This window comes from Ovis canadensis, chromosome 14, assembly GCF_042477335.2.
Source record: "Ovis canadensis isolate MfBH-ARS-UI-01 breed Bighorn chromosome 14, ARS-UI_OviCan_v2, whole genome shotgun sequence".
Classification (NCBI taxonomy): Eukaryota; Metazoa; Chordata; class Mammalia; order Artiodactyla; family Bovidae; genus Ovis; species Ovis canadensis.
Window position 1 is genome coordinate 15,047,414 of NC_091258.1, and position 23,349 is coordinate 15,070,762.

Sequence of the window (23,349 nt, forward strand, 5' to 3'; positions counted from 1 at the left end):
TCGGCTTGCTGGGCTTCCTCCTTTCTTCTTGTTCACATGGTCTGTGATGTACTTAGTCCAGCACGTCCGTAGTTAGCAGATGACATGTGTCCATAGAGAGCTGTCCCCTCAAAGGTACTTGCCCCTTGTTCCAGGCACGTCACTGTACAGAATGTGTTTGGAACCCCTCTTTTGGAGTTAGCCTTGGATTTAGACAGGCATCTTCTTTACCTGTTTCCAAATTCTCTGGTACACTCTGGTAACAGGTACAAATGATTTTATGTGCAATGTTGATCCTTAGTGACGGTAAATACACATACCTGGTTACCACAGATGCAGAACATTTCTCAAGGACACATAGCAGGAGTAGAGAAAAATGTCTGTTTATTCATTTACAAACTTAGTAACATGAAAAGAAAACCTTAATTGAAATCTGGCTTGATAGAAACACAGTGCACAAAGTTAATGCCGCATTAATGGGGGCAGAAACACTCGGTCACCCTGGGTGCCTGTCATCCCCAGGGTGTGGGAGAAAGAGCCCGTTTACTAAAGGGCCTCGCACAGCTGCAGGACCACATGCTGACAGGGATGGGAAAGGGCTGAGCTGAACTGCACATTTACAAACGCAAAGAATGAATTGTATCCGCTGCACTAGTTACAGTGGCGTTTTCATACATCCCAGGGGTTGACCAGAGAGTAGTGTTAGCTGTGCTGCTGGAAAACCCTTCACTGGAATGAGCTGCGGAAGCTTTCGACCCCACCACACCCGCCTGCTGAAGGTCCTTCTTCCATTTTTGCCCGCCGTGTGACGCTCTGGAGTGTAAGGCACTAGAACCTGGCTGGGTGGAGGAGGGCCCCAAGCCCCAGTTCCTGGTGTGCAAAAGGGAATCCTGGCATCAATCTGTTGAAACAGGTGCTAAAAGTATCCCCTCCACGACTTATAATTCCTGTCCTTGAGAGACAGAAAAATGAGAAGGGAGGAAGTCTGCAAAGGATAAAAACAGGTGTATCTAAATATCATGAGAAAAATGGCCCATGAAGAAATGTGTAATTCTCCAAGGGTTTTGCTCAGAGAAGAATCATATTATACAAGGAACAACTCTGGTGTTTAATGGACAAAGAGAAGGCAAAGACATACAAAAATACTCAGTCCTCTTAAAAAATAGTGTATCTGTAGTGGTGAGGGGCTGCAGATGCCAGCCCCAGATAGTGACAATGAAGGAGCCTTACAGCTAACTCAGCACCATAACGTGGAGGGCAGAGTGGCAGGGGCGTGGGGCACACGCTCACAGGGGAGCCCTAGTCCCCTCAGGACTCACTGCCCGGCCTGGTCACTGCCGTGTACTTCACCTGCCCTCTCTCTCTCCCACTCAGCTGTGTTTGAGGCCACGTGCCTGCACATGACGCGCAGGAGGAAGAATCCTCGCTCAGGAGGAACTTCCTCTGTATGATGTTGAGAAAATGCTGCTCATATCAACGTTTGTGAGGGATGAGTGTGGATGTGCAGAAAGAAAGGAAATAGTAGGTTATACTTGAGTATTCAACACTGTTGACCAGATCTCTAGCTTGGATACTAAAGACGATCCTCACTGACTACACTGGCCAAGAGGCAACAAAGAGACACAAAATGGACCTTGTAGTTAATGCCTGAAAGCCAGCTGATATAGTGGTTTTAGAGGCGGAATCAAGGGGGGGGGGGGTCATCTCTTCAGTAACACAAAATCACTTTTCAGAAGTGCCTGTCACTCCAGCCACACGTGTGGTGGGAGACAGGATTAACATCTCCAATGCATGCAAAGGCAGGGGAAAGAAGCAAGCTGAAGAGTTATTCTTCACGTTTTGTTACTTTCTTGGAAGCAACAGCCCAGGAAAGAAGAGATGCAGCTAAAACTCTTGATCTGTACAAGGAGGTAGAGTCCAAGGACCGAATGCCTCCTGAGGAGAATCAAGCGGAAGTGACTTGGTGCTGCTCCGGTAGAAATGGGAACTCTGGGGCCAAGCTGAAACTGGGGTTAATCACTGGGCTAAATGGCATAGTGTGCATTTAGGGGGTACAGGGACTCCCCAGAAGAGCACCTGAATGTAGTGGGAACTGTTCGGTTCTGTGTCCTGCCCACGCAGTGCTGTGTGACCAAAACACAAGCTAAGGAACAGCAAATGGGCTACCCAGCCAGGGAGGTTTCTTGTCCCTTTTTTTTGTGTGTGAAAACCTTCTCATTTAGAGCTTTTACCGCAGAGAAGGAATCTTCAACGTCAATCACATGACCATAGGACTTACACATGATACAAGTAACTAGGGGCTTATCTCAAGGGAGAAGACCCCAGTAGACGTGGAACCTGGATTCTCCATCTGTTTGAAGCCAACACACTGTATTTCTAGGTTCAAAATGACTCAACTGAATATGCTGAGAAGACTGTGGACCTCCTCTCACAAGACAAATCATTTCAGAGAAGAAAGTTCATCCATCTAAAACAAAGAGTCCAGCCATCCCTTCAACAAACCCTCGAGTCTCCAGGAAGAAAGAGATGAGTTGTCACGGGTCCAGTCCCCAAGTCAAGGAAGTGATACAGAAATGATTTTGATTGTCAACCATGCCTGAGGCAGGAAGGAGTCACTCTTTTCAGTTTAGGACCAAACAGAGAAAGCTACCAGATTCATATTGCCTATTCCAATGAAACAAAGGAGATTTCCAGGGTGAATGTAAAGTGCCAGAAGGTAAATATGTAAGTTTCAGGCCACTCAAAAAACAAGTGATGCCCCCAGAATCTTGACAGCTTGTACTTTACACATACATCTAAAATCTAGAATTTCCTTTGGATTCAGTCCGAAATGAATTTTCATTTATAAAGACAACTTCGCAGTGGTGCCGAGCATGGGATACCTTTAGTTCTACATCAGTCTCCATCTTCCTGGGTCAGTCAGCTCTCTGCGGACAACACCTGCGTTGGCGAGGGCTCATGTCCTGCTCCCCCAAGTTTCACGGCTGCTGTTCTGTGCTCTCCAGCTGGGCAGCACCCCTCCTCTCTGCCTGGAAGCAGCACCTCTCAACTCATTAAACACACATTTACATCAAAATACCAAACCCCCAACAGATTTCTAATCACGTACTCCCTCATTAATCAGTGAAGACCTTGTAAGAAGGTGGACACTGAAGTCAGTGATCAAGTGGGCAAACAGAAATCCCAGAGAAATGCCAGAGTAGGCAGAGATCTGAGAAGTTTAAGCTTCTCTAACAACATGAAAGGATCATCTTGAATATACTTACAGACCTGTCAGGACTAATGCAGCCAAGACACCAAAGGCTACGGTTCAAGTCCCTAGCAGCAATTTGTCTACAAGGGGAAATGACATGTGGGGATGGATATCACAGTCCGGGAGATCTTTAGCAAACATAGGCAACGCTTAAAGCGAGCAGGGCCTTCTCACCCCTGTCACTTTCTATTCCAGAAGATGTGGAGAGATGGCTAGAAAGAGAAGATGGAAGCAGACCTCGGGCTCAGGTAACACACTCTCCCTACACGGGGATCAGAGGGCACCTCCACGTGGCTCTCTCTCTTCTCTGTTGGGGAAGCCAGACCCGGAGTCCCAAGTGGCTCCCAGCCACTCAGCATGGCCCCAGGCTCACTCCCTCAACCAGGGTGCCCAGCCTGCCTCCCTCGCCCTGCTCTAAAGGGGGAGAAGGTCTGCTGAGCCAGCGGCTCCTGTGGCAGGGACATGGGAGGCTGACCTGAAAGTTACGTGGGGTCGGAGAAGAGGATCACCAAGGTGGGGTGGCTGAACTGTGAGCAGCTGAGAGAAAAGCAGCACTGTTTCCAGAAGACTCAGCACTGCTGAGCTGTACTTTGAGGTCAGACTCTGTCAGCTGGGAAAAGCAACCCAGAAGGCAAACTGGCCTTTCTCTTCAAACAGTGTGGCTTACTTGTCTACTCAGCCAAACAAACCAACCAAAAACCCCCTCACTGTAGAGGTTAGCAAGAGATGAAGAAACTTACAGGCAGGTGGCCCTTGCCCAACAGTCTGATAACTGGGTCAGTGGGGAGGCCCAGGAGGGTTAACTGTTTATCTCTGCTAACCCCCAGGTATCGTCCTCACCATGCCTCTCTCATCAGCGAGGTAGGTGGTCATCCTCCTGACAGAGGGCTCAGGGAGCCAACCCGCAGCACAAAGAAACGGGAGAAGGACCTGCCTGGCTGACAAGCATAAGCTGTTCCACAACAGCAACCCACAGAATTCACAGGTTCTTCCAAGGAAACAGCCCCACAGAGAAGGACACTTAGCCTGCAGCCTGCCTTGCTTCAAGACACAGCACGTGAAGTCAGGCTGTCAGCACAACCCACCTCACAAGGAGTCTGCTCCTACCCTCTGCCACCACGGGAACCTGAGAGGTGGAGTAGCGGCAACCAGCCCAGGGTATCAGGAGATGGGGGACGCAGGGGGACGGGGAGATGGGAGACGCAGGGGGAGGAGGAGATGGGAGACGCAGGGGGACGGGGAGATGGGAGACGCAGGGGGACGGGGAGATGGAGGGAGACAGGAGGGAGCAAAGGAAGAGTTAAAAGCGGGAAGGTCTACCAGGAGAGAAGAGATGGGAGGCCAGGCTTAACTCAAGAAAAGGGAGGGGTCGGGAGGAGGAGAAAAACCCCTATGATGATGAGAAGGAGGGGTGGCAACGAGGCCGCCTGGCCTCACTTCCCGTGCAAGTCACTTAGCTCCACGTCCTCCTTCCGGCGCTTATGGGTGAGGAGGGAGGGGACCGGGTAGAGCTTGGCCTTGGCCTGGAACCGGTGTCCTGCAATATCAATCTCATATTCTCCCCGGTTGATGAAATCCGCTGTCACCACCTGCTCCTCCCCTGTGTCCTCGGAGAAGTTGTGCACGAAGCCCAGACACACGTGGCGCTCCAGGGTGTAGCCGTAGGCGCTGCTGGTGGTCTTGCCCACGTACCGCCCATTCCGGTAAATGGGCTCCCCCCACCACGGCCAGAGGTCCAGGTCTGTGTCGTGGTCGTCCAGGATGAACATGGTGAGGCGCTTGTACACTCCATTCTGCCTCTGCTGCAGCAGCGCGTCGCGCCCGATGAAATCCACGCCCTAGGAAAGAGAGGCAGCGCTCGAGAGGTCAGGCCCCGGCGTCACCGCGGAGGACCGCCCCTCCCTCCCTCCCCGCTGCACGCTCTGGAGAAGGCGTGCTTCCCACTGTGTGGAAACCTGCGTTCCCAACACGAGACGCCTTCAGAGGATCCTTGTAACAGCAAGGTTTACATCGTTCTGTTTTATAAACACATTTCAATCACGAGACCACACAGAACAAAAACAGGCAGAAAAATCTACACTTAAAAGTGCTTGTTCGAACTGTTTTAGAAAAGCCATGTTTTCATATAATCTCAACAAAAAGTCCATTTATATATTGTATGCATATATATTTATGCATATTACAAAAAAGCAGAATAAAAAATTTAAAAAAGTTTTCTTTTTATATTGGAATATAGCCAATTAATATATTGGAATATTATATTCTAATTATTTGGAATGTATTAACTCCAATATAATATCCCAATTAATTGGGATATATGCTGGGAGGGATTGGGGGCAGGAGAAGGGGACGACAGAGGATGAGATGGCTGGATGGCATCACTGACTCGACGGACCTGAGTCTGAGTGAACTCCGGGAGTTGGTGATGGACAGGGAGGCCTGGCGTGCTGTGATTCATGGGGTCGCAAAGAGTCAGACACAACTGAGTGACTGGACTGAGCTGAACTGAATTGATTAGCCAATTAATTGGAATATAGCCAACTGCACTCCCCTGAACTACAAAGAACTCAAACCAGTCCATCCTAAAGGAAATCAGTCCTGAATATTCACTGGAAGGACTGATGCTGAACCTCCAATATTTTGGCCACCTGATGCGAAGAGCTGACTCACTGGAAAAGACCCTGATGTTGGGAAAGACTGAGGCAGGAGGAGAAGGGGATGACAGAGGAGGAGATGGCTGGATGGCATCACCGACTTGATGGACATGAATTTGAGCAGACTCTGGGAGTTGGTGACGGACAGGGAGGCCTGGCGTGCTGTAGTCCATGGGGTCACAAAGAGTAGGGCACAACTGAGCAACTGGAGTGAACTGGACTGACTGCCAGATAACAATGTTGTGATAGTTTCAGGTGAACAGTGAAGGGACTCAGCCATATATATGTATCCATATATAGATCCATATATGTGTCTATCCCCTGCCCCCCGCCCCCGTCCCAGGCTGCCACATAAAACAGAGCAGAGTTCTCTACGTTCTCTACACTATACAGTAAGTCCTTGTTGGTTATCTATTTTAAATATAGCTGTGTGTTCACATCCATCCCAAACTCCCCAACTATCCCTTCCCCTCATTCTTCCCTAAAATAAACTTAACAGTGATTGTGTCTGAAAAAAAATGAGTGATTTTAATTTTGTTTTTCCCTATTTTCCAAACTGAGTATTCTTTAATTTTATATCAGAGAAAAATACTTACCTAATCATTCAAAAAGAGCAGCAGAGATCTACTATGTTGTTTGGTAGAGGATGACTGCTAAAAGATTTTGTTAAGTGAAAAAAGTAAGGTGCAATATACCAAGTGTGTAGTGTCCAAGCACCACAATTAAGAGAGCAGTGAAGGGAGACTCCTCTTCGTGCTCTGCACGGATGCTCTACAAGGAGACAGGGCACTGGTGCTTCTGGTCAAGCTGGCAGGAGGGCTGGGGGCACTCAGAGCGGGGAAAGAGAATTTTATCCTCTTAAATGGTGATTTCAAAAGAGCATTTCCATATATTAATTTTGAAACAAAAAAAATTGGGAAGTTGAATGTAATGTGACTCATTTGTACATGTTTGTGGCAGGGTAATGAATTGCCATAGCCAACTCTGGAAACTGCCCAGAAAGCACTCAGTCTAAAACAGAGTGTTGCCTTAGTCAGTGTTTTATCCCTCAGACATCCTGAGGCCTCAGCCCGTCCACCTGTTCTCCTGCAGGCTCCCTGCCTGGAGAGCTGAGGGCGGAGTGGAGTATGCACACGAGTACAATACCTTGTCTAACTTCACCCGAGACTCTCCTCCACATTCCAGGGGTGTGGTGAGGGTGTTTAAGTCCTGACCCCAGAAGGCAAAAAACTTCTCAATTCGGAGACTACGAAGAGCATAATACCCAGCATTCCGGATTCCGTATTTCTGGCCCACGCTCATCACTTCATTGTATACGTGCAGGGCGTACTAGAGGGAGAGACGAGAGGTCAGTAATGAGCAGACCTTCAGCACTGAACACGGCGCATGGCTGGCTGTCCCTGCTACCTGGACAGGGCGGGAGGTTGGACATAATCCTCAGGAGCCCCATTGCCACAGCCCAGACTTAAGCTCCAGGAAAGCAGCACCTGTCTCTTCACTTCTCTAGAACGTCTAGGATCTAAGCACCCAGCAGCATGACATAACTCACAGAAGCTCTCTTACCACTCAGCAAACAACCAGTCTCGTAACCGCCTCTCCGACAGCCACGCATCCTCCCCGCCGTGTTCTCTTGCCCCTGCTCCCCAACCCTGGTCCTTCCCTCGTGCATTGGCCCACGCTGTGAAACTAGTATTGCACGTAACTCTAGGCGTGCATGCACAACTCTGATCTGTCACACCAACTGCGGCATCTCAGCCCGGGAGCAGGTCACAGAGGATCTCCCACCACGTCCCGCAGCATCCAGTCTCTCACACTGCTTTGTTTTTGGTTCCAGATATGTTTAAGTACCAGACAACTTAAATGAGCAGAAAGTTTTCCAAACTGAAAGCAGATAATCTAAACATACTATATTAAGCCTAAAGGCCAACAACAGCTATACTGTTTACTTTAAAAACTGTAACTCAGAGAAAACAAAACACAGAAGAATGAGAAAGACAGATGTTATATAATCCACACTTAGGTGTGGAATCTTTAAAAAAAAACACCAAAACAACCCCCAAAATAGCATCCAAACTCACAGAACAAGAGACCAGATTGGTTACTGGTAGGTAGAGGGGTGAGGACTGGAGGAAGGTGGCCAAAAGGTGCAAACTTCCTCGTAAGGTAAACACTAGGGATGCAGTGTACAACATTTAACTACAACCGACACTGCTGTGTGGTACATATGAAAGTTAAGAGTAAACCCTGAGACTTCCTGTCATCACAGGAAAAAATTATTTTTCTTTTTTATTGAAGCTGTATGAGACGGTGAATGCTAAGTCTACGTAAGTCAATCCATTATACTGTCCACCTTAATCTTATGCAATGATGTATATAAATTATCTCTCAATATAACTGGGGGGAAAAGGAAAAGCAGCTTCATTGGTATTGCAATTCTTTAATGTATATGGCTCTATAAACTGTACTACTGCAGCAAACAGGCCTCGACTAAGCAGAACAATGTGGTCAAGACGATTTTAGATGTGGAAAAGGGAGTCTGAGCTATTGGTACAACACAGCCTGTGGTATGTGTGTAAGTCAAACACTGGAGATAGCAAAGGTGGGTGGAGGAGACCAGCGGGGACTGGCTGGGCAAAGAGAGTAAAAATGAGCCGTATCTTAGGCGGGGTCAGTGTCTCAAGCTGAACGCTTTGTGTCTGAGTTAAGAGGAAGACAGAGGAGGAAAGACGGAAAGCAAGTTACTAGTCTTGGACTAGAGAAGAAGAGCAAAGGGAAAAGTAGGTCCCCACCGTTTACTCACTTTCTCACTAAATGCCAGGCATTGAGGGTAAACAATCTGCCGTCTGCCACCATGCTTCTAGGAACTTATCTCTTCTAAGAGACAAGTATAACCTTCTTGAGGACAAAGACCAGCTTGAAAAGAACCCAAGCAGTGCAAAAATTACCTCTTAGACTCATGGAAAACATGAGTAAGAATGGGACCAGCCCAAGAAAATCAGGCAGGAAACAGGCCTTCCCCCTCCTGATAGACTTTGCTGATTAATGACCAGGGAGCAGGTGGTAACAGCTCAGTGACCATATTCACAGTTGACCCCTGTCAGTACAGGCAAAATGTATCAGCTATATGTGTATTAGCTCTTCTCAAATTGTAACATTTGAGTGTGAAAAAGCAGATGAACTTTCATGAGATGGCAAATCCATGCTTGTCACAACTGGACACAGGAAAGAAAATGCAGGAATAAAATTGTTAAGAAACAAGAAAAATGATTACTATTTGTATATGGTCAGACTGAACTCTGGAAGTTCCAGAGAAACAACTAAAAAACAGCTATAAACAGGAAGACAGTTTAGGAAGAAAACAGGTTAAAGCATTAATAAACAGAAGGAAATCACCTACAAGATACTAGAATAAAGATACCCTTCCTATTCACAATAGCAACACCACCAAAATATTATTCATATAAATTTATAACATCTACATGAGGAAAACTTCAAAATGCTTCTGAAGGTCACACGCATACGCCAGGGAACGTTTAACAGGAGGGCTCCTGTGTGCTGCTTTCTGTCTCTCATGAATCCTCCGTTCCTTATCAGTTCCTGGTAACGACTGGAGCGGCACGCTGGTCCCAGGACTGAGGTCATGAGATAAAATGCATGCATGGATTTCCTTCAGCAAACACTCTCTTTACGACAAAACTGCTTAGTCACGACCTTCTTTCTCGAGATATGGACTGTCTTCTGACATTACGGCCATTGCTAATTCCTTGTTTCCTTGGTAACAGTTGCTGTACGTCTGGTTTTCTGATCTCTGTCATTGTTGAAAGAAATTCCTTGCACAACAGCCTATATATACTCACAGAAGGATCATTAAAGCACCCTTGCTCCACCAGAGGCTTAGGTCCCCGTGTCTCTCTCTCTCTTCCCCCTCTGGCTAATTCTCTGGAGCGTGGAAACCCGCCAAGCTCACTCTCCTGCCCAGGCTTTCAAGACCTCTTTGAGAGAACGCCCTGTGCCTTCGTGAGCGGTGCAAGCCCTGTTCAAGGGTTTTATTGGTTCTCTGCGTAAACCAGGGAACATTAGCTTCTTTCTCTCTTTCACTTTCTTATCGTCGACTCTGGACCACCAGGTTCTGGTCCATTAAAGGACCGCAACACACACACACAAACCCAAATATAAAAGGTGCATTCTGATTGTAATATTCAACACATGTAAGAATGTCAATTCTTCCTAATTGACAAACATAACACAACCCAAAAAATCAGGGTATTTTTAACTAGATGATTATAAATGTTTATGAGGGAGCATAAAGAAATAGGAATTATTTTCCAGAGTTTTCCAAGCTGTGAGGGAGGAAAGCATTACCAAGTATTAAAATGAACAATAAAAACTCAATAATTAAGATAATGTGGTCCTGGATAAACAGAACAGAATAAAGGTTCAGAAATATACCCAAACATAGCAACTTAGTATGTGATAAAGGTAGAATCTCATGCCGATTGGTCATCCATATTAGAAAAAATAGTCTGATCCACAGCTCATAAAGTGTACCAAGAGACAGTGCAAAAGATTGGTGCATATAAATATTGAAAAGCCCCACAAACCCATAAATAGCAATAATACAAACTATAAATAAATTTTTAAAAAAACCTGAAAACACCAGAAGAAAAGAGGAAAAATTTTCTAACTCTGGGATGGGGAAGTCCCTTCTATGTATCAAAGTTTGGAAGCCACAAAAGGTTGATCAATTTACCTACAAAAAGAATATATTTTTTTGCAACATATGGAACATTTTCCGTAATAAAAGTAAAATTTAAAAAACCCGTCTACACGGTAAAAAAAAAAACAACAAATCAAGACAAATGGGAAAAAAAATTTACAACTTAATAGTAAGGACTGTCTGGTTCAGAGAAATTGGGTAAAAAGACAAATAATTCAATACAAAAATGGACAAAAGATAGAGCCAGAACATTCATTCATATAGCACTTACTAAGCATTTACTATGTGCCAAGCTCCTCTGTGCTGGTGACACAGAAGTTAAATAACTCTGCATTCAGCAAACCTGTATTTAAAATGGTTAAACTGTTGAACAAAATAAAGAAAATATATATTCTGAGAGACACTGGTAAGCACCCTGAAGAAAAACAGGGAAGGGGGCTAGGGAGGAAGCGGCTGGTGGACGCAGCTTTGAAGGTCTCATCAAGAAGGCAAGAGGTGTGAGCAGACCTGAAGCAGGTGTGGCCCTCAGCCTGGTGGCGCTATGGAGGAGGACGGACTGCCAAGGAGAGCGGAGGGCAGGTGGAAAGGCCCCCCGAGGCTTCAGACGCTCGCCCAGCAGGGAGTGAAGGGCTGGGAGCGAGAGGCAGGAAGAGGGGAGATAGGAGCAGCAGTGAGAAGGGCAGGAGGAGCGGTGCAGGCCTGCGGACAGGCTTTCCCTCAGAGGGAGCCGGGTTTTGAAAAGCAGCTCCATCTCTTGCATAAAACTGCACTGACAAACTGCTTTGCCCCCGTCGGCCCAAAGCCTGACAACCTGGTGCCGGCGCAAGCAATAAAGAAAAAGGGACTCTTGTACACTGCGGAACTTTTTATAACAGCCAAGGACGAGAAACCTGTAAATGTCTATTAACAGCAGACTAATTAAACTATGATTCAGGCCCTTCCCTGCCAGTGGCTAAGACTCTGCACTCCAATGCAGGAGGCCTGGGTTCCATCCCTGGTCAGAGAATGTGCTGCAACAAAGACTGGAGATCCCACATGTTGCAACTAAGGCCCAGCACAGCCAAATAAATCATTTAAAAATAAATGATTCGACTACATAATGGAATACAATGGAATACTGTAGCACTTTAATTAAAAAATGAAGGAAAAAAGGAAAAGGAAGCTCTTTCTTAGGTCCTGGCAGGGGAAGATCTGTAAACTGTTCGATGAAACAATCAAGATGAAGAAGCGCAGTATGCTTCCACTTGCGTTTCTAAAAAGGGGGTTGTGAAGATATCTTTGAACTTGCTTCCATACGTACAAAACTCTGACGTGATATAAACAATTATATCACTGGTGGTGGCTGGTGAGAACTGGTCAGTGGCGCTGAACACATTTTAGAGATGTTTAATTTTAGACTATGTGAATGTTCTAGACCTACAGAAAACAGTAAAAAGGTCACACCCTCTCTCACGCAGCCGGCTGCGGCGAGGAAGGCTGGCAGACGGGCCCTCTGCAGCCCCCCACCCCCGCCCCGCGGTGCTCACCTCTATGGGGATGTAGAGCATGAACCCCGGCTCGCCCGTGTGCGTCATGCTCATCACCCGGATCCCGTTGGCGTAGCCCACGCTCATCTCCTGTGGAGACCAAGGGAGGGGGTCACCGTGGAGGTGTCAGAGGATGAAGGTCTCAGGAGCCCTCTCATTAGCTCTGCACCCTCCCTGCGTCTGACCCTGGAGGAGACAGACACATGTGAATGAAGGAATTTCTTCCCCGGTGGTCTGCTTCCAGGCAATGGGGTCACTAGGCACACAGCCCAGCCTCCCAACGCCCAGCTCAGGAGCGCCAGCCCAGCCGCTGGGGGAGTGGAGGCAGTCTTTGACAAGTAGGAAACACTCCTCTCCACAAAGTCCTGCTGAAGATCTGCTGGTTTTAGTCAGGACATCAGGAGCTATAAAGAGCAGGCAAATGTTCCTTGGTGGACCTGGCCGAGCAGCCCTGGGCACCTGCCCCAGAGAAGACGCTGGTTCACCTGCTACCCTGGAGGGCAGACACTGGGCTCCCCGTGTTCTGAACACGTTTCCAGCAGCAGTGACTTAAAAGGGCCTCTGACTCGACCTCGCTCTGTGGCGGGGTGTGGGGAGCCCCAGAAGGCCCCTAGCAGGCCGCCTCCGTGGGGAGGCACAAGGGTCTGGGGCAAGCCTCTTCTCAGAGCAAAGAAAGGGCTTTGACAGGGCTGGCTGACAGCTAACAGAGCTTTCTGCTGCTTTAACTGTGCCACAGAGAAGAGAGAGCTGTGAAGTCACTTAAGAGGAACCTGACTTCAGTCTGAACTTCAAAGAGCACCCCATCAGTAACTGTCCCAGAGCTGCCTGTGACAGCTGCCAAAACATCCGTCTGTGCAGACCTCTCCATTAGCCACTTCCCAGAGTGTTCAGCTGTCCTTCTTTTCACTCAGTTGCACTTTGTTTCACTCAGATCTACTTGCCAAGTATAAGAAAGAAAACCATGTATGTTTAGGGATTCGCCTAGCCATTTCTTATCTGAAGGGGCCACATACACAGAAGTTACTTCATGGGTGGAAAAGAGTAAGCTCTGCATGGAGAGAAGGGACCTGACCTTGGCTGGCATTTTTTGGCATCAGTCTCATAATACTACAACATAAAAATGTAATCCACTGCTACAGAAAGCAATGGGCTTCCCTGATAGGTCAGCTGGGAAAGAATCTGCCTGAATGCAAGAGACCCTGGTTCAATTCCTGGGTTGGGAAGATTGCCTGGAGAAGGGAAAGGCTACCCACTCCAGTATTCTCCAGTATTCTGGCCTGGAGAATTCTGTGGACACGACTGAGCGACTTTCACTTTCACAGAAAGCAATAAATATATAGAACTGATATTGAGAAAAGTTAGGTCCACTTTAAAGATATCAATGTTTATTAAATAAGAAGACTGTAAAGAATGGAAAATAGTGGATATACTCATTTTGTTTGCTTAATGAATGTAAGAATACACTTTGTGGATGTTAACACCATAATGAGAACATGTAATTGCCATCTCTATAAAAGAACATTCCCTGCTTATTTAAAAACTAGAAGTTTTCCAGTACTCACCTTGCAGAACAGACTTGGGAAGTGGTCTGGAGTCATAGGGGCATAGGACAACTCAGATAGCACGTCCACAGCTCGAGGACCAATCAGGTTGAGGGCTAAAGGGGAAAGAAAAGGACATGTCTGGCTGCTCCAGGTGAACAGCTGAGCCAATGGGGAAGGTCTGTTCTGGACTTGCTCACCTATGGCCAGGTCTGGGTGGCAAGACCATGAAAACCTTCCTGTGTTTAGGCAGTCCTAGGATGCACCTAGATTCTGGCGAACACACTTATCCTGAAAAGGCTGTTAAGTGCTGCCACTGACTCCTGGCATGTGAGAGCCTGGCCAGTTGTGGCCTCTTCCTGGGTACAAAGGAAGACGAGTCTCTACAGCCTCCTCTTCAGGGAGACTGGGAGCATGAAGCCAGAGGACAGGAGTCCACTCCCAGGCCTGGCCCTGAACACCTGCAGAGGTCCCGCTCCCCGCCTCTTCCCAGTGCAGCTGTGTGATGGAAAAGCCTCAAACACAAATCAGTAACAGGAGAGCCCCGAGGAGAGCTGCCCCCTGGCTGGGATCTGTGACAGCAGCTGAGCACGTCACACATCAGATACCCTCAGACGGACTGGAAAACAGGCTGGCTTCCGTAAGCCTCTAGTTTTCCAATCTGGTAGCAAGAAGGCCATCATATTTGCTACGATGAACTCGCCTCTGGTGGAGGCAAGGCAAGGGTCCTTTAAGTGAGAAGCAGGGAGGGGTTAAAGCTGAAATTAGGGGGTAGAAGAGAAAGGGCTGCTCCATGAGAGGATTGCTGAGGGGAGATAATCAGGGAATAAGTTAACCATCCTTAAGAAGTATTTATTTAAAAAAAAAAAAAAACTAGGGGAAATTGTGATGAAAACAACATTTACAGAATGAATTAAAATAATTTAATAATGAGTCATTCGTTAATTCAACAAATATTTGCACTCTGATTTGCTGACTGTAGGGGATACAGCAGTAACCACATAAACAGAGAAGCGATAAGTCATCCCACACTTCACTTATAACATGTGGGGAAGCGCTAGCGATCCATTGGCTATGACCAGGAGCCTCTTACAAGAGGCTAATTCTGACACTCCTGAACACCAGATATGAAGAAGGCAAATGGAGAAGACAAACCTGGATCACTGGGCCAGCTGACCCCGGAGGGCCCCTGACCCCAGCAGGCCCCCTGACCCTGGAGGGCCCCTTACCAGTGTATTTCCAGGTGACGTCCTCCAGAATCAGGTTGCTGTCTTCTGGCATGTATTTCTTAAGCCAAGCCCAACAATGGACCTGCTGGTCAGTTGGAGAAATCATGAAGAAACTGAAAGTGAGACCAAAAGTAATCAAAACCAGGCAGCAGCAGAATGATCAGGAAGCAGGAGTTCTCAGCTAGAGTGAAAGCAGCGGACAGAACATGCCCAGCGGTCTCTTCACTTTCAGGAAGGGCCAAGAGCACATCCTTCTCGGACACACCACGTCCGGACCAAGCAAGGTCTGGCATTCTGCTAGTGCCAAGAAATCATACAGCCTACCAACGTAAGATAAGGCACCTTCTCCAAGTAGAATAACTAATTCTCCACACTAGGTTTTAAATAATCTGGTGCGTCTTTTTCCCTCTCCTCGTGGCGGGGTGGAGTGTGTGTGCGTGCATGCGCGTGCGCGGGCACTGCTGATGAACTGGACATGCATTAATGAAATGTTTTTTGTTCTCGGTGTTATTAACAATGTCCTGCAAAAGTGGCCACGCCATCTAGGGCCCAGGTGTGGAGGGAGCAGGGCGGCGCCTGGCTCACCTGCGCTTGCTCAGCCGGGCTATGCTGCAGTCGTTTTCGTACCCGCCACGCTCGTTGAGCATGCCGGTATGCACGATGTGGCCCACGGGCACGTCAAGGTCGTTGGAGAAGAGGTACTGCAGAATTTCTAATGCCTGATCCCCAGTGGACTGTAGGGTTGGGGAATGAAACAGAGATAACAGATGTAAGAACCTCTGGCTGGCAACGTGGCCTGACGTGCAAAGCCACTTGCTGAGAAAATTCAACTAGCTGGGCCTCGTGCAACAACATCTGCAGATTCACCCCACTGCAAGGAGCTCAGGTAAGCTAGCTACTGATTCTAGTGTCAAACGGGCCTCTACAAGCAGAGAAAGAATCAGAAACAAAGAGCTAAAAATTCCAGAAAATGTTATAATTCAGTTGACACACCAAAATATACCCGAGTTCTTACAGAATCAGTTTTCAAGTGACAAGACGAAAAACAAGAGGCATATAATAAACATGCATGTCTCCAAGTCTGTTCTGCTGGTTCTCAAATACTTACTGTTATTTCAAACTTTGTGAAAGAGGACATGTCAATGACACACACGGCTTCCTTACAGCACTTGACTTCCGACTCCACAATCTCAAACCAGTCTGGCTTGTAGAAAGTCTTGCTCTGCTCCAAGGCCAGGAGGTCTATAGGACAGAGAAAACCAGAGGAAGAAGCAAAAGGAGGGGGAGTTTTGTCCTGGCGAGTTTCCTTGATAGCTTAGGACAGTATAATTGGTTTTTATTATTTATTCTCCCAGGAACACAGTCGAGTATACTGATTTAAAAATGAGGTTTAGGACTTCCCTAGTGGTCCAGTGGTTAAAAATCTGCCTGTCAGTAAGGGGGACACAGGCTTGATTCCTGACCCAGGAAGATCCCACATGGAGCAACTAAACCTGTGCACACAACTCCCGGAGCCCGCGTGCCCCAGGGCCTGCGCCCTGCAACGAGAGCCCGCGCCACAGCCGGAGAGCGCCCCCGCGCGCCACAGCCGGAGAGCGGGCCCCGCGCGCCACAGCCGGAGAGCGCCCCCGCGCGCCACAGCCGGAGAGCGGGCCCCGCGCGCCACAGCCGGAGAGCGGCCCGGTGCCCCACAGCCGGAGAGCGGCCCGGTGCCCCACAGCCGGAGAGCGGCCCCCGCGCGCCACAGCCGGAGAGCGGGCCCCGCGCGCCACAGCCGGAGAGCGGGCCCCGCGCGCCACAGCCGGAGAGCGGGCCCCGCGCGCCACAGCCGGAGAGCGGCCCCCGCGCGCCACAGCCGGAGAGCGGCCCCCGCGCGCCACAGCCGGAGAGCGGCCCCCGCGCGCCACAGCCGGAGAGCGGCCCCCGCGAGCCACAACCGGAGAGCGGCCCCGCGCGCCACAGCCGGAGAGCGGCCCGGTGCCCCACAGCCGGAGAGCGGGCCCCGCGCGCCACAGCCGGAGAGCGGGCCCCGCGCGCCACAGCCGGAGAGCGGCCCCCCGCGAGCCACAACCGGAGAGCGGGCCCCGCGCGCCACAGCCGGAGAGCGGCCCGGTGCCCCACAGCCGGAGAGCGGCCCGGTGCGCCACAGCCGGAGAGCGGGCCCCGCGCGCCACAGCCGGAGAGCGGGCCCCGCGCGCCACAGCCGGAGAGCGGGCCCCGCGCGCCACAGCCGGAGAGCGGGCCCCGCGCGCCACAGCCGGAGAGCGGGCCCCGCGCGCCACAGCCGGAGAGCGGGCCCGCAGGCCACAGCTGAGGGAGCCCCCGCTCGGCAACAGAGACACGGCACAGCCAAAATCCGTAATTTAAAACCAGACCAAACCAAGATTTATTATTCTTAGGACAAAAAGAACAAATATGAGAACGTGCCTTCTTACCCTTGTCTGGTGGCACGAAGTACTTTGGCCTCTCGAATCCGTGTTTCTCCATCCACCTGGCTCCCTGCGCGTCCAGCCGGTCATAGAGAGGAGAGGTGCGTAACTGCCTGCCAGTCTGGAAATCCCAGCGGGGAACCTTCAGGTCGTAGAGCAGAGCTAGGGGACGGAAGAGCAGGCGGTGAGAGCCCAAGCCACGGAGCTGAGCACCCCTACCCACGAGACTCTGGAGACGGAAGAGCAGGCGGTGAGAGCCCAAGCCACAGAGCTGAGCACCCCTACCCACGAGACTCTGGGGCTGCTTCCATTCAAAAGGGCATGCTTTCATGCTGCTGCAGCCCAATTCCCAACAGCACCCAGTGTGACAGGAACGCTCCAGAAGAGAGGGCTGCATTGTAAGAGCTGGTGTCACCCCTCCACAGAGTTATGCAGCTGTGAGCCACGTCAAGACTCCAGATCTTTGTTTACAGTTGTTTTTAAGCTGGCAGGTGGAAACAATGGGAGAAAGGGTTCTAAACCTTGCTGAGCTCCCAGCAGGAGTGAAGGTCACGTCTACACAGGACACGCGAGGTTATATAGTGTGAAGCGCCGGCACCTGCTTCTTTCCAGCGCGTGTGTGGTTGGAGTCTCAGACCTGTCACACACTTGCCCGGGCATTTAACCATCTCTGAAGCAAAAGGGCACACAGCGCACTTGATATGGAACCTGACAGGTTGCACAGCTGTCCCACTGACATTGTTACATAACAAGGCTAGGGGCAGAATTCACTTCTCCTGATGTCCAATCTGCAACAGCAGTAAGTAAAAATATCCAGAAAGAGTATGATCTTTAGTGTCTTCCAGAGAGAAGACTGGACTGCATACAAGGCCAAACAAGAGGTACTTCGCTGAGGCAGAAGCAAGCCATGCTGCGCTCTCTGAACGGTCCAGATCTCTTCTGGGCTTTAGGCTCTACCTTCCAATTCCCCATTTTCTGTCATGAAAAAACTTGCAACTCATGAGAATCAGAGAAGGGCCCCCAAAGTGCTGTATCTATAAGAAGCTCAAGCTTCATTATGATTTGCACAGAAAACAAAAAATCTTGGCAGTCACACATACGGCTACCAGCCCGTGCACCACAACCACTGAAGCCGGTGTGGCCTGGAGTCTGTGCCCCGCAAAGAGAGAAGCCGCTGCAACGAGAAGCCTGCACACCACAGCAGAGCAGCCCTCCCTGCCAGAACTGAGAAAGGCCGCACGCAGCGCCGAACACCCAGCACGGCCAAAAGAAATACAGTATATATAGAGATATTTTAAAGAGCTCACTGGGAAATAAAAAGCCAAGACAAGATAGTAACCCTTCAAAGTCAGAAGCAAAACCAAAGAGAAAGCAGGAATGCATGTCTGGCATCTACAAGAGAAGCGGTTTCCTCTTTGGTGAGCAGACGGTGGGTTGATGATGAGAGTCACTTATGCTTTGAGACTAACTTGACAAATTCTCTGCCTTGGAAAGCAAACCATGATCTCAAAGACCAAGTGGGGAGTGCGAGCATTCACTGCGACACAGCAAAGTGAAAAGAAGGCAAAGACAAGAATGTTCAAGAAGCTGCTGCTCGGCGCCTGACAGGAGTGACCCCCGTGCGTCCCAGTCCACTTCCTGGTCACGGAGGTGAGTACCGTACAACACACTAAACAAAGCAGTCCACACGTCATGGGCATCACACCCCCAACACAGGCCTGGAACGGTCAAACGCCAGAAGCCCAGCTTGAAGCCACTGCTGAGGAACCGAGGAAGAATCTGCCCTGTGGAGACAGAGCCAGCCAGACGCCTGCGGAGAGGGGCAGTGGGGATGCAGCTTCACTCACGCATGACCTCCATGACACGGTGGCGCAGGAAGGTTCGGCTGCTCTGGAGGGCTCCAAACCGCTTCAGGTCCAGTTCCCAGACGTTTTCCGAGGGGTAGCCGTGCACCATCCATTCAGCGAGGTACCTGCAAAGGGGGAAGTTGCCAGGCCTCTCAGCGCCGTGACACTCTCAGCGCAGGACTAGGACTCCAGCACCAACGGGACTGAAAGACCCTGTCTTGTCAAGACTGGCTGAGAGATTCTCTAATTCCTTAACTTCTGGAGGAAGCAAATGAGATCCACCTACTGCTCTCACAAGACCACCATGAGGACATGAGCACTAATGGTAAGACTGCCTGGGAAGTATTAGGGCACAGCAGCCCACTCCAGTATTCTTGCCTGGGAAATCCCACGGACAGCGGAGCCTGGTGGGCTACAGTCTACAGAGTCGCAGAGTCAGACATGACAAGTGACTCAGTACACACGGGTGAACAAATAAGGCTAAAATAAACATACAAATGTACTCTGTACATGTTGATTTCTTTCCCCCTGTAAAACAGTCATCTCAGGAGGTTATATAGTTATATGGCCTATCACCTTTGCTCCAAACATTTTTGGTAACTTCTAATCCATAACTGTTTTCAGAGCCATTCCACAGTTCACCCAAGTATACTTACTGGTCAGCTAATTAAAATTTTTTTTTAATTGTGGTGAAATACAGACAATATGAAATTTACCATCTCAACCATTTAAGAGTACATACATCAGGGATGTTACGTATTTTCACACTGTCTATAATGATCACCACCATTCACCTCCAGAATTCTTTTCACTTCCCAAACAAACTACATCCAGTAAACAGAGACCACCCCCCGCACCCCCATCAACCACCATTCTATGTCTGTCTCTATGAATAGCACTACTCTTATGTATTCAAATAGGTGGAATTTTGTAGTACTGTCCTTTTGACACTGGCTTTATTTATATTAGTACCAAATTTTAAAATAAAAACTTGGGTGATGAGCATGATCTTCTACTCCGCTCACCAACACTACTTCCAAACTCAAAGAAACACATTCGAAGGACCAACGCTTGTTATGACTGAAGCAGTACAGACGAACACCCCACTGGTTCCCAGGCTAACTCCACAAGAGGGGTTCACGGTGACATGCCTGCAACAAGGGCCGAGTACCTTTACAGGGACAGAGCTCTCTACGGACACGTGTCGTCTGCTTACTACGAACGTGCTGGACTAAGTACATCACACACCATGTGAACAAGAAAGGAGGAAGCCCAGCAAGCCCAGTCTGAGTGGGAAGGACTTACTTTCCAGCTCCTCCACCAAACGAAAGGCCTGCGGAGTTCATTCCCACCAGGACGAAGTAGCCCCGCACTGAGGGAGACTCGCCCATGATGCACCGCATGTCTGGGGTGAAGGTCTCGGGGCAGTTCACCAGCTTCACGATCTCCAGCGTCTCCAGCTGTGGCATCCGACGCAGCAGGGAACTCAGCAGGGGCTCTGAGCGACACAACAGACCCAAACCCAGTCCTCAGCTTGAGGGGCCTCAAAACTGCCTTGCCCTTCACACCTCGCCTCCTGCTCCTTTCTCAAAGTGTCTTGGGGAGGTTTTGTGAGAAGAGCCAACTGGGCCATCTATCAGAAGCAGAAGCCTTGGTGGAATTACGGGACATCCCTACAAAGTTCTTGTCATAAAGACGGGAAAAAAAAGATACTCTGTAGAAAGGAAAGGTGATAGCCTATGGAAGACCAGATACTATGTGTGGCCCTCAAATAAAATCTCATAGGCATCAGTGGTAGGACAAAAGCTCTTAATTAAAAGGCCCCCAAAGAGATACGCAATAAAAGGCAGTATTTTCCTACGTTCTAACAGCTGCGAAAGACAGATCCTCAGCTTGTTTTAAGGTCAGTCCATCACCCAGGAAAGATCCAGTGGGACAGGGATCAAGATGAAGCCAGACTGAAGCCAGCTGGCAGGGACATGGGACGTCTGTATGTTTTTCTCTTCACTTGTAAAAGTCTGAAATTTCCCCAAATTAAGGAAAAAAAAATTAAGTTCAAGTGGAAGAAAGGACACTCTTCATGACAGACCCTTTCATACCTTTTGAATTTGGAATTACATGATTATATTGCCTATTAAATAAATTATTTAAAAACTGAGTAAAAGAACATATTAACAATTTCGCTTTTAAAAATTCTCTTCCATCTTAAATGAAGTCCTATCAAAAGAAGGTTTCAAAAAAAAAGAAAGTAGGTTTCCTCCTAGCCTAAAATTTCAGCAAAGAGTTTAGACGAAAAAGTGAGAAGACAAGATTAACCAAGATTTTAATTTTAGGTCTCTGAATCGGCTTCCCAGGAACTATATCCTTAGACCAGACAACCTCTGTGGACATCAAATGGGGTTGTTACAAAGATCAAATAAGGGATCACAGGTATACCTTGATCTGTTTCCAGACTATTGTAATAAAGTGAATACTGCCACAGTGAGCTGTGTGAATGTTTTGGTTCCCTCAGCGCATATCAAAATTATGTTACAGTGCATGTAAAAATTATATTGTATTATGTGTTCAATAGAATTATGTCTAAAAAAAACGAATGGACAAGATATGCCCTGGCAGTCCAGTGATTAGGACCCCACACTTTCACTGGTGTGTGCATGGAGTTCAATAGCTGGTCAGGAAATTAAAATCCTGCAAGCCTTGTGGGGAAAAGAACACCAAACACAAAAAAAGCAAAAACACAATACCAATATACATACCAAAAAATGTAAATTAAAAAATACTTGGCCAGATAAACAAGCAACCTAAGTGTCCATCAACAGATGTGGTATATATATACAATGGACTGCTATGCAGCTATTAAAAATTTTTTTTGCTACTTGCAACAACATGGACAGACTTAAAAGGTATTATGTTTAGTGAAATGCGTCAGAGAAAGACAAATACTGAATGCCATCACCTATATGTGGAGTCTAAAAAGGAAAGAACCTAGTGAATGTAACAGAAAAGAAATGGACACAGACTTGTGGTTATCAGTGGGAGAGGGAAGTGGGAAGGGGCGAGGTAAGGGGAGGGAGTATAGAGGTACAAAGTACTACGTATGAAACAAATAAGCTACAAGGATGTATTGTACAACACAGACTACAGTAGGTCATAACTATTAATGGAACATAACCTTTTAAAATTGAGAACTGCTATACTGTTTGTACACATGAAACTTGTATATTGTGTACATCAATCTTATCTCAAAAACGCCACTGAACATTAAACAATTTCCGCTCAGACTTCAGTATATTATTAAAACTATAAAAAGTTAAAAAAAAAAACCCTTACTGCTAAAATATGCTATTATCCGAACCTTCAGCAAATCCTATCTTTTGCAATTGACAGATCACTGATACAACATAGATCATTAATACAACAGACAGATCACTGAAGAAATACACAGATCACAAACCACACATCCAATAACACACACAACCGTGAAAAAGTCTGAAGAATTACTGTAACTACCGAAATTCAAGAGATGAAAGTCAGAAAATGCTGTTGGAGAATGGTGCCAATAAGACTTGTTCAGCGCAGTGTTTGCCACAGACCTTCAATTTACTGAAACAAACTCAGTATCTGAGAAGCACAATAAAATGAGCCATGCCTGTGTTTCTGAAAAGGCTTTAATGTGTAACATCTTAGACAAATACAAGGCTCTCATGTTAAAATCTAGTTTACATACCAAAATGATCCCAGTCTTCCTGCAGATTCTGAATCTCCAGCTGGTTCTTGCCCTCAGTGAAAATTGGTTTGGGGTTTTTCTCAAAGCCCCCTGACAGGATGCCACCCTGCCAGTTCCGAATATAAATTCTTCCATCGGCATCTACAACAGCTGAGAGGAAAAATGACAAGGAGGTAGGGAGCAGAAGAGAACACAGGGTTTAGAGGCAAGCCAGCTGTCTACACGGACAGAAAAAGAAGTTAAACAAAAACACCTAAAATTGCCCGTATTAACCAGGCAGTGTTCAGTAAACACAAGCACCATTAGCTTTAAAATGCTTTTCCCGGTCATGGGCAAGGATGCTCCTTCCAGATTTATTGTGGAGACTGTTTTTCCGATTACCCCTATACCAATCACTTACCTAGAAGCTTTGACTAGTTCTCAGAATCAAACCACATAACTGCCACT

General features: G+C 48.0%; 1 protein-coding gene across 2 annotated transcripts in view; it reads right to left on the minus strand.

The window, feature by feature from the left end:
• Positions 1-346: 346 nt before the first annotated feature.
• Positions 347-23,349, minus strand: part of PDPR (pyruvate dehydrogenase phosphatase regulatory subunit) — a 43,763-nt gene continuing 20,760 nt past the window's right edge. For both annotated transcript variants that reach the window (XM_069549566.1, XM_069549567.1), the window contains exons 8-18: positions 22,903-23,052; positions 20,481-20,673; positions 19,176-19,300; positions 17,335-17,490; positions 16,008-16,141; positions 15,485-15,633; positions 14,900-15,012; positions 13,692-13,786; positions 12,130-12,219; positions 7,033-7,215; positions 347-5,070 (exon numbers count right to left, since the gene is read on the minus strand). In XM_069549566.1, the coding sequence (XP_069405667.1) occupies positions 4,666-5,070; positions 7,033-7,215; positions 12,130-12,219; positions 13,692-13,786; positions 14,900-15,012; positions 15,485-15,633; positions 16,008-16,141; positions 17,335-17,490; positions 19,176-19,300; positions 20,481-20,673; positions 22,903-23,052 (1,793 nt within the window). In that variant the 3' untranslated portion in view covers positions 347-4,665. The remainder of the gene's footprint in view (positions 5,071-7,032; positions 7,216-12,129; positions 12,220-13,691; positions 13,787-14,899; positions 15,013-15,484; positions 15,634-16,007; positions 16,142-17,334; positions 17,491-19,175; positions 19,301-20,480; positions 20,674-22,902; positions 23,053-23,349) is intronic.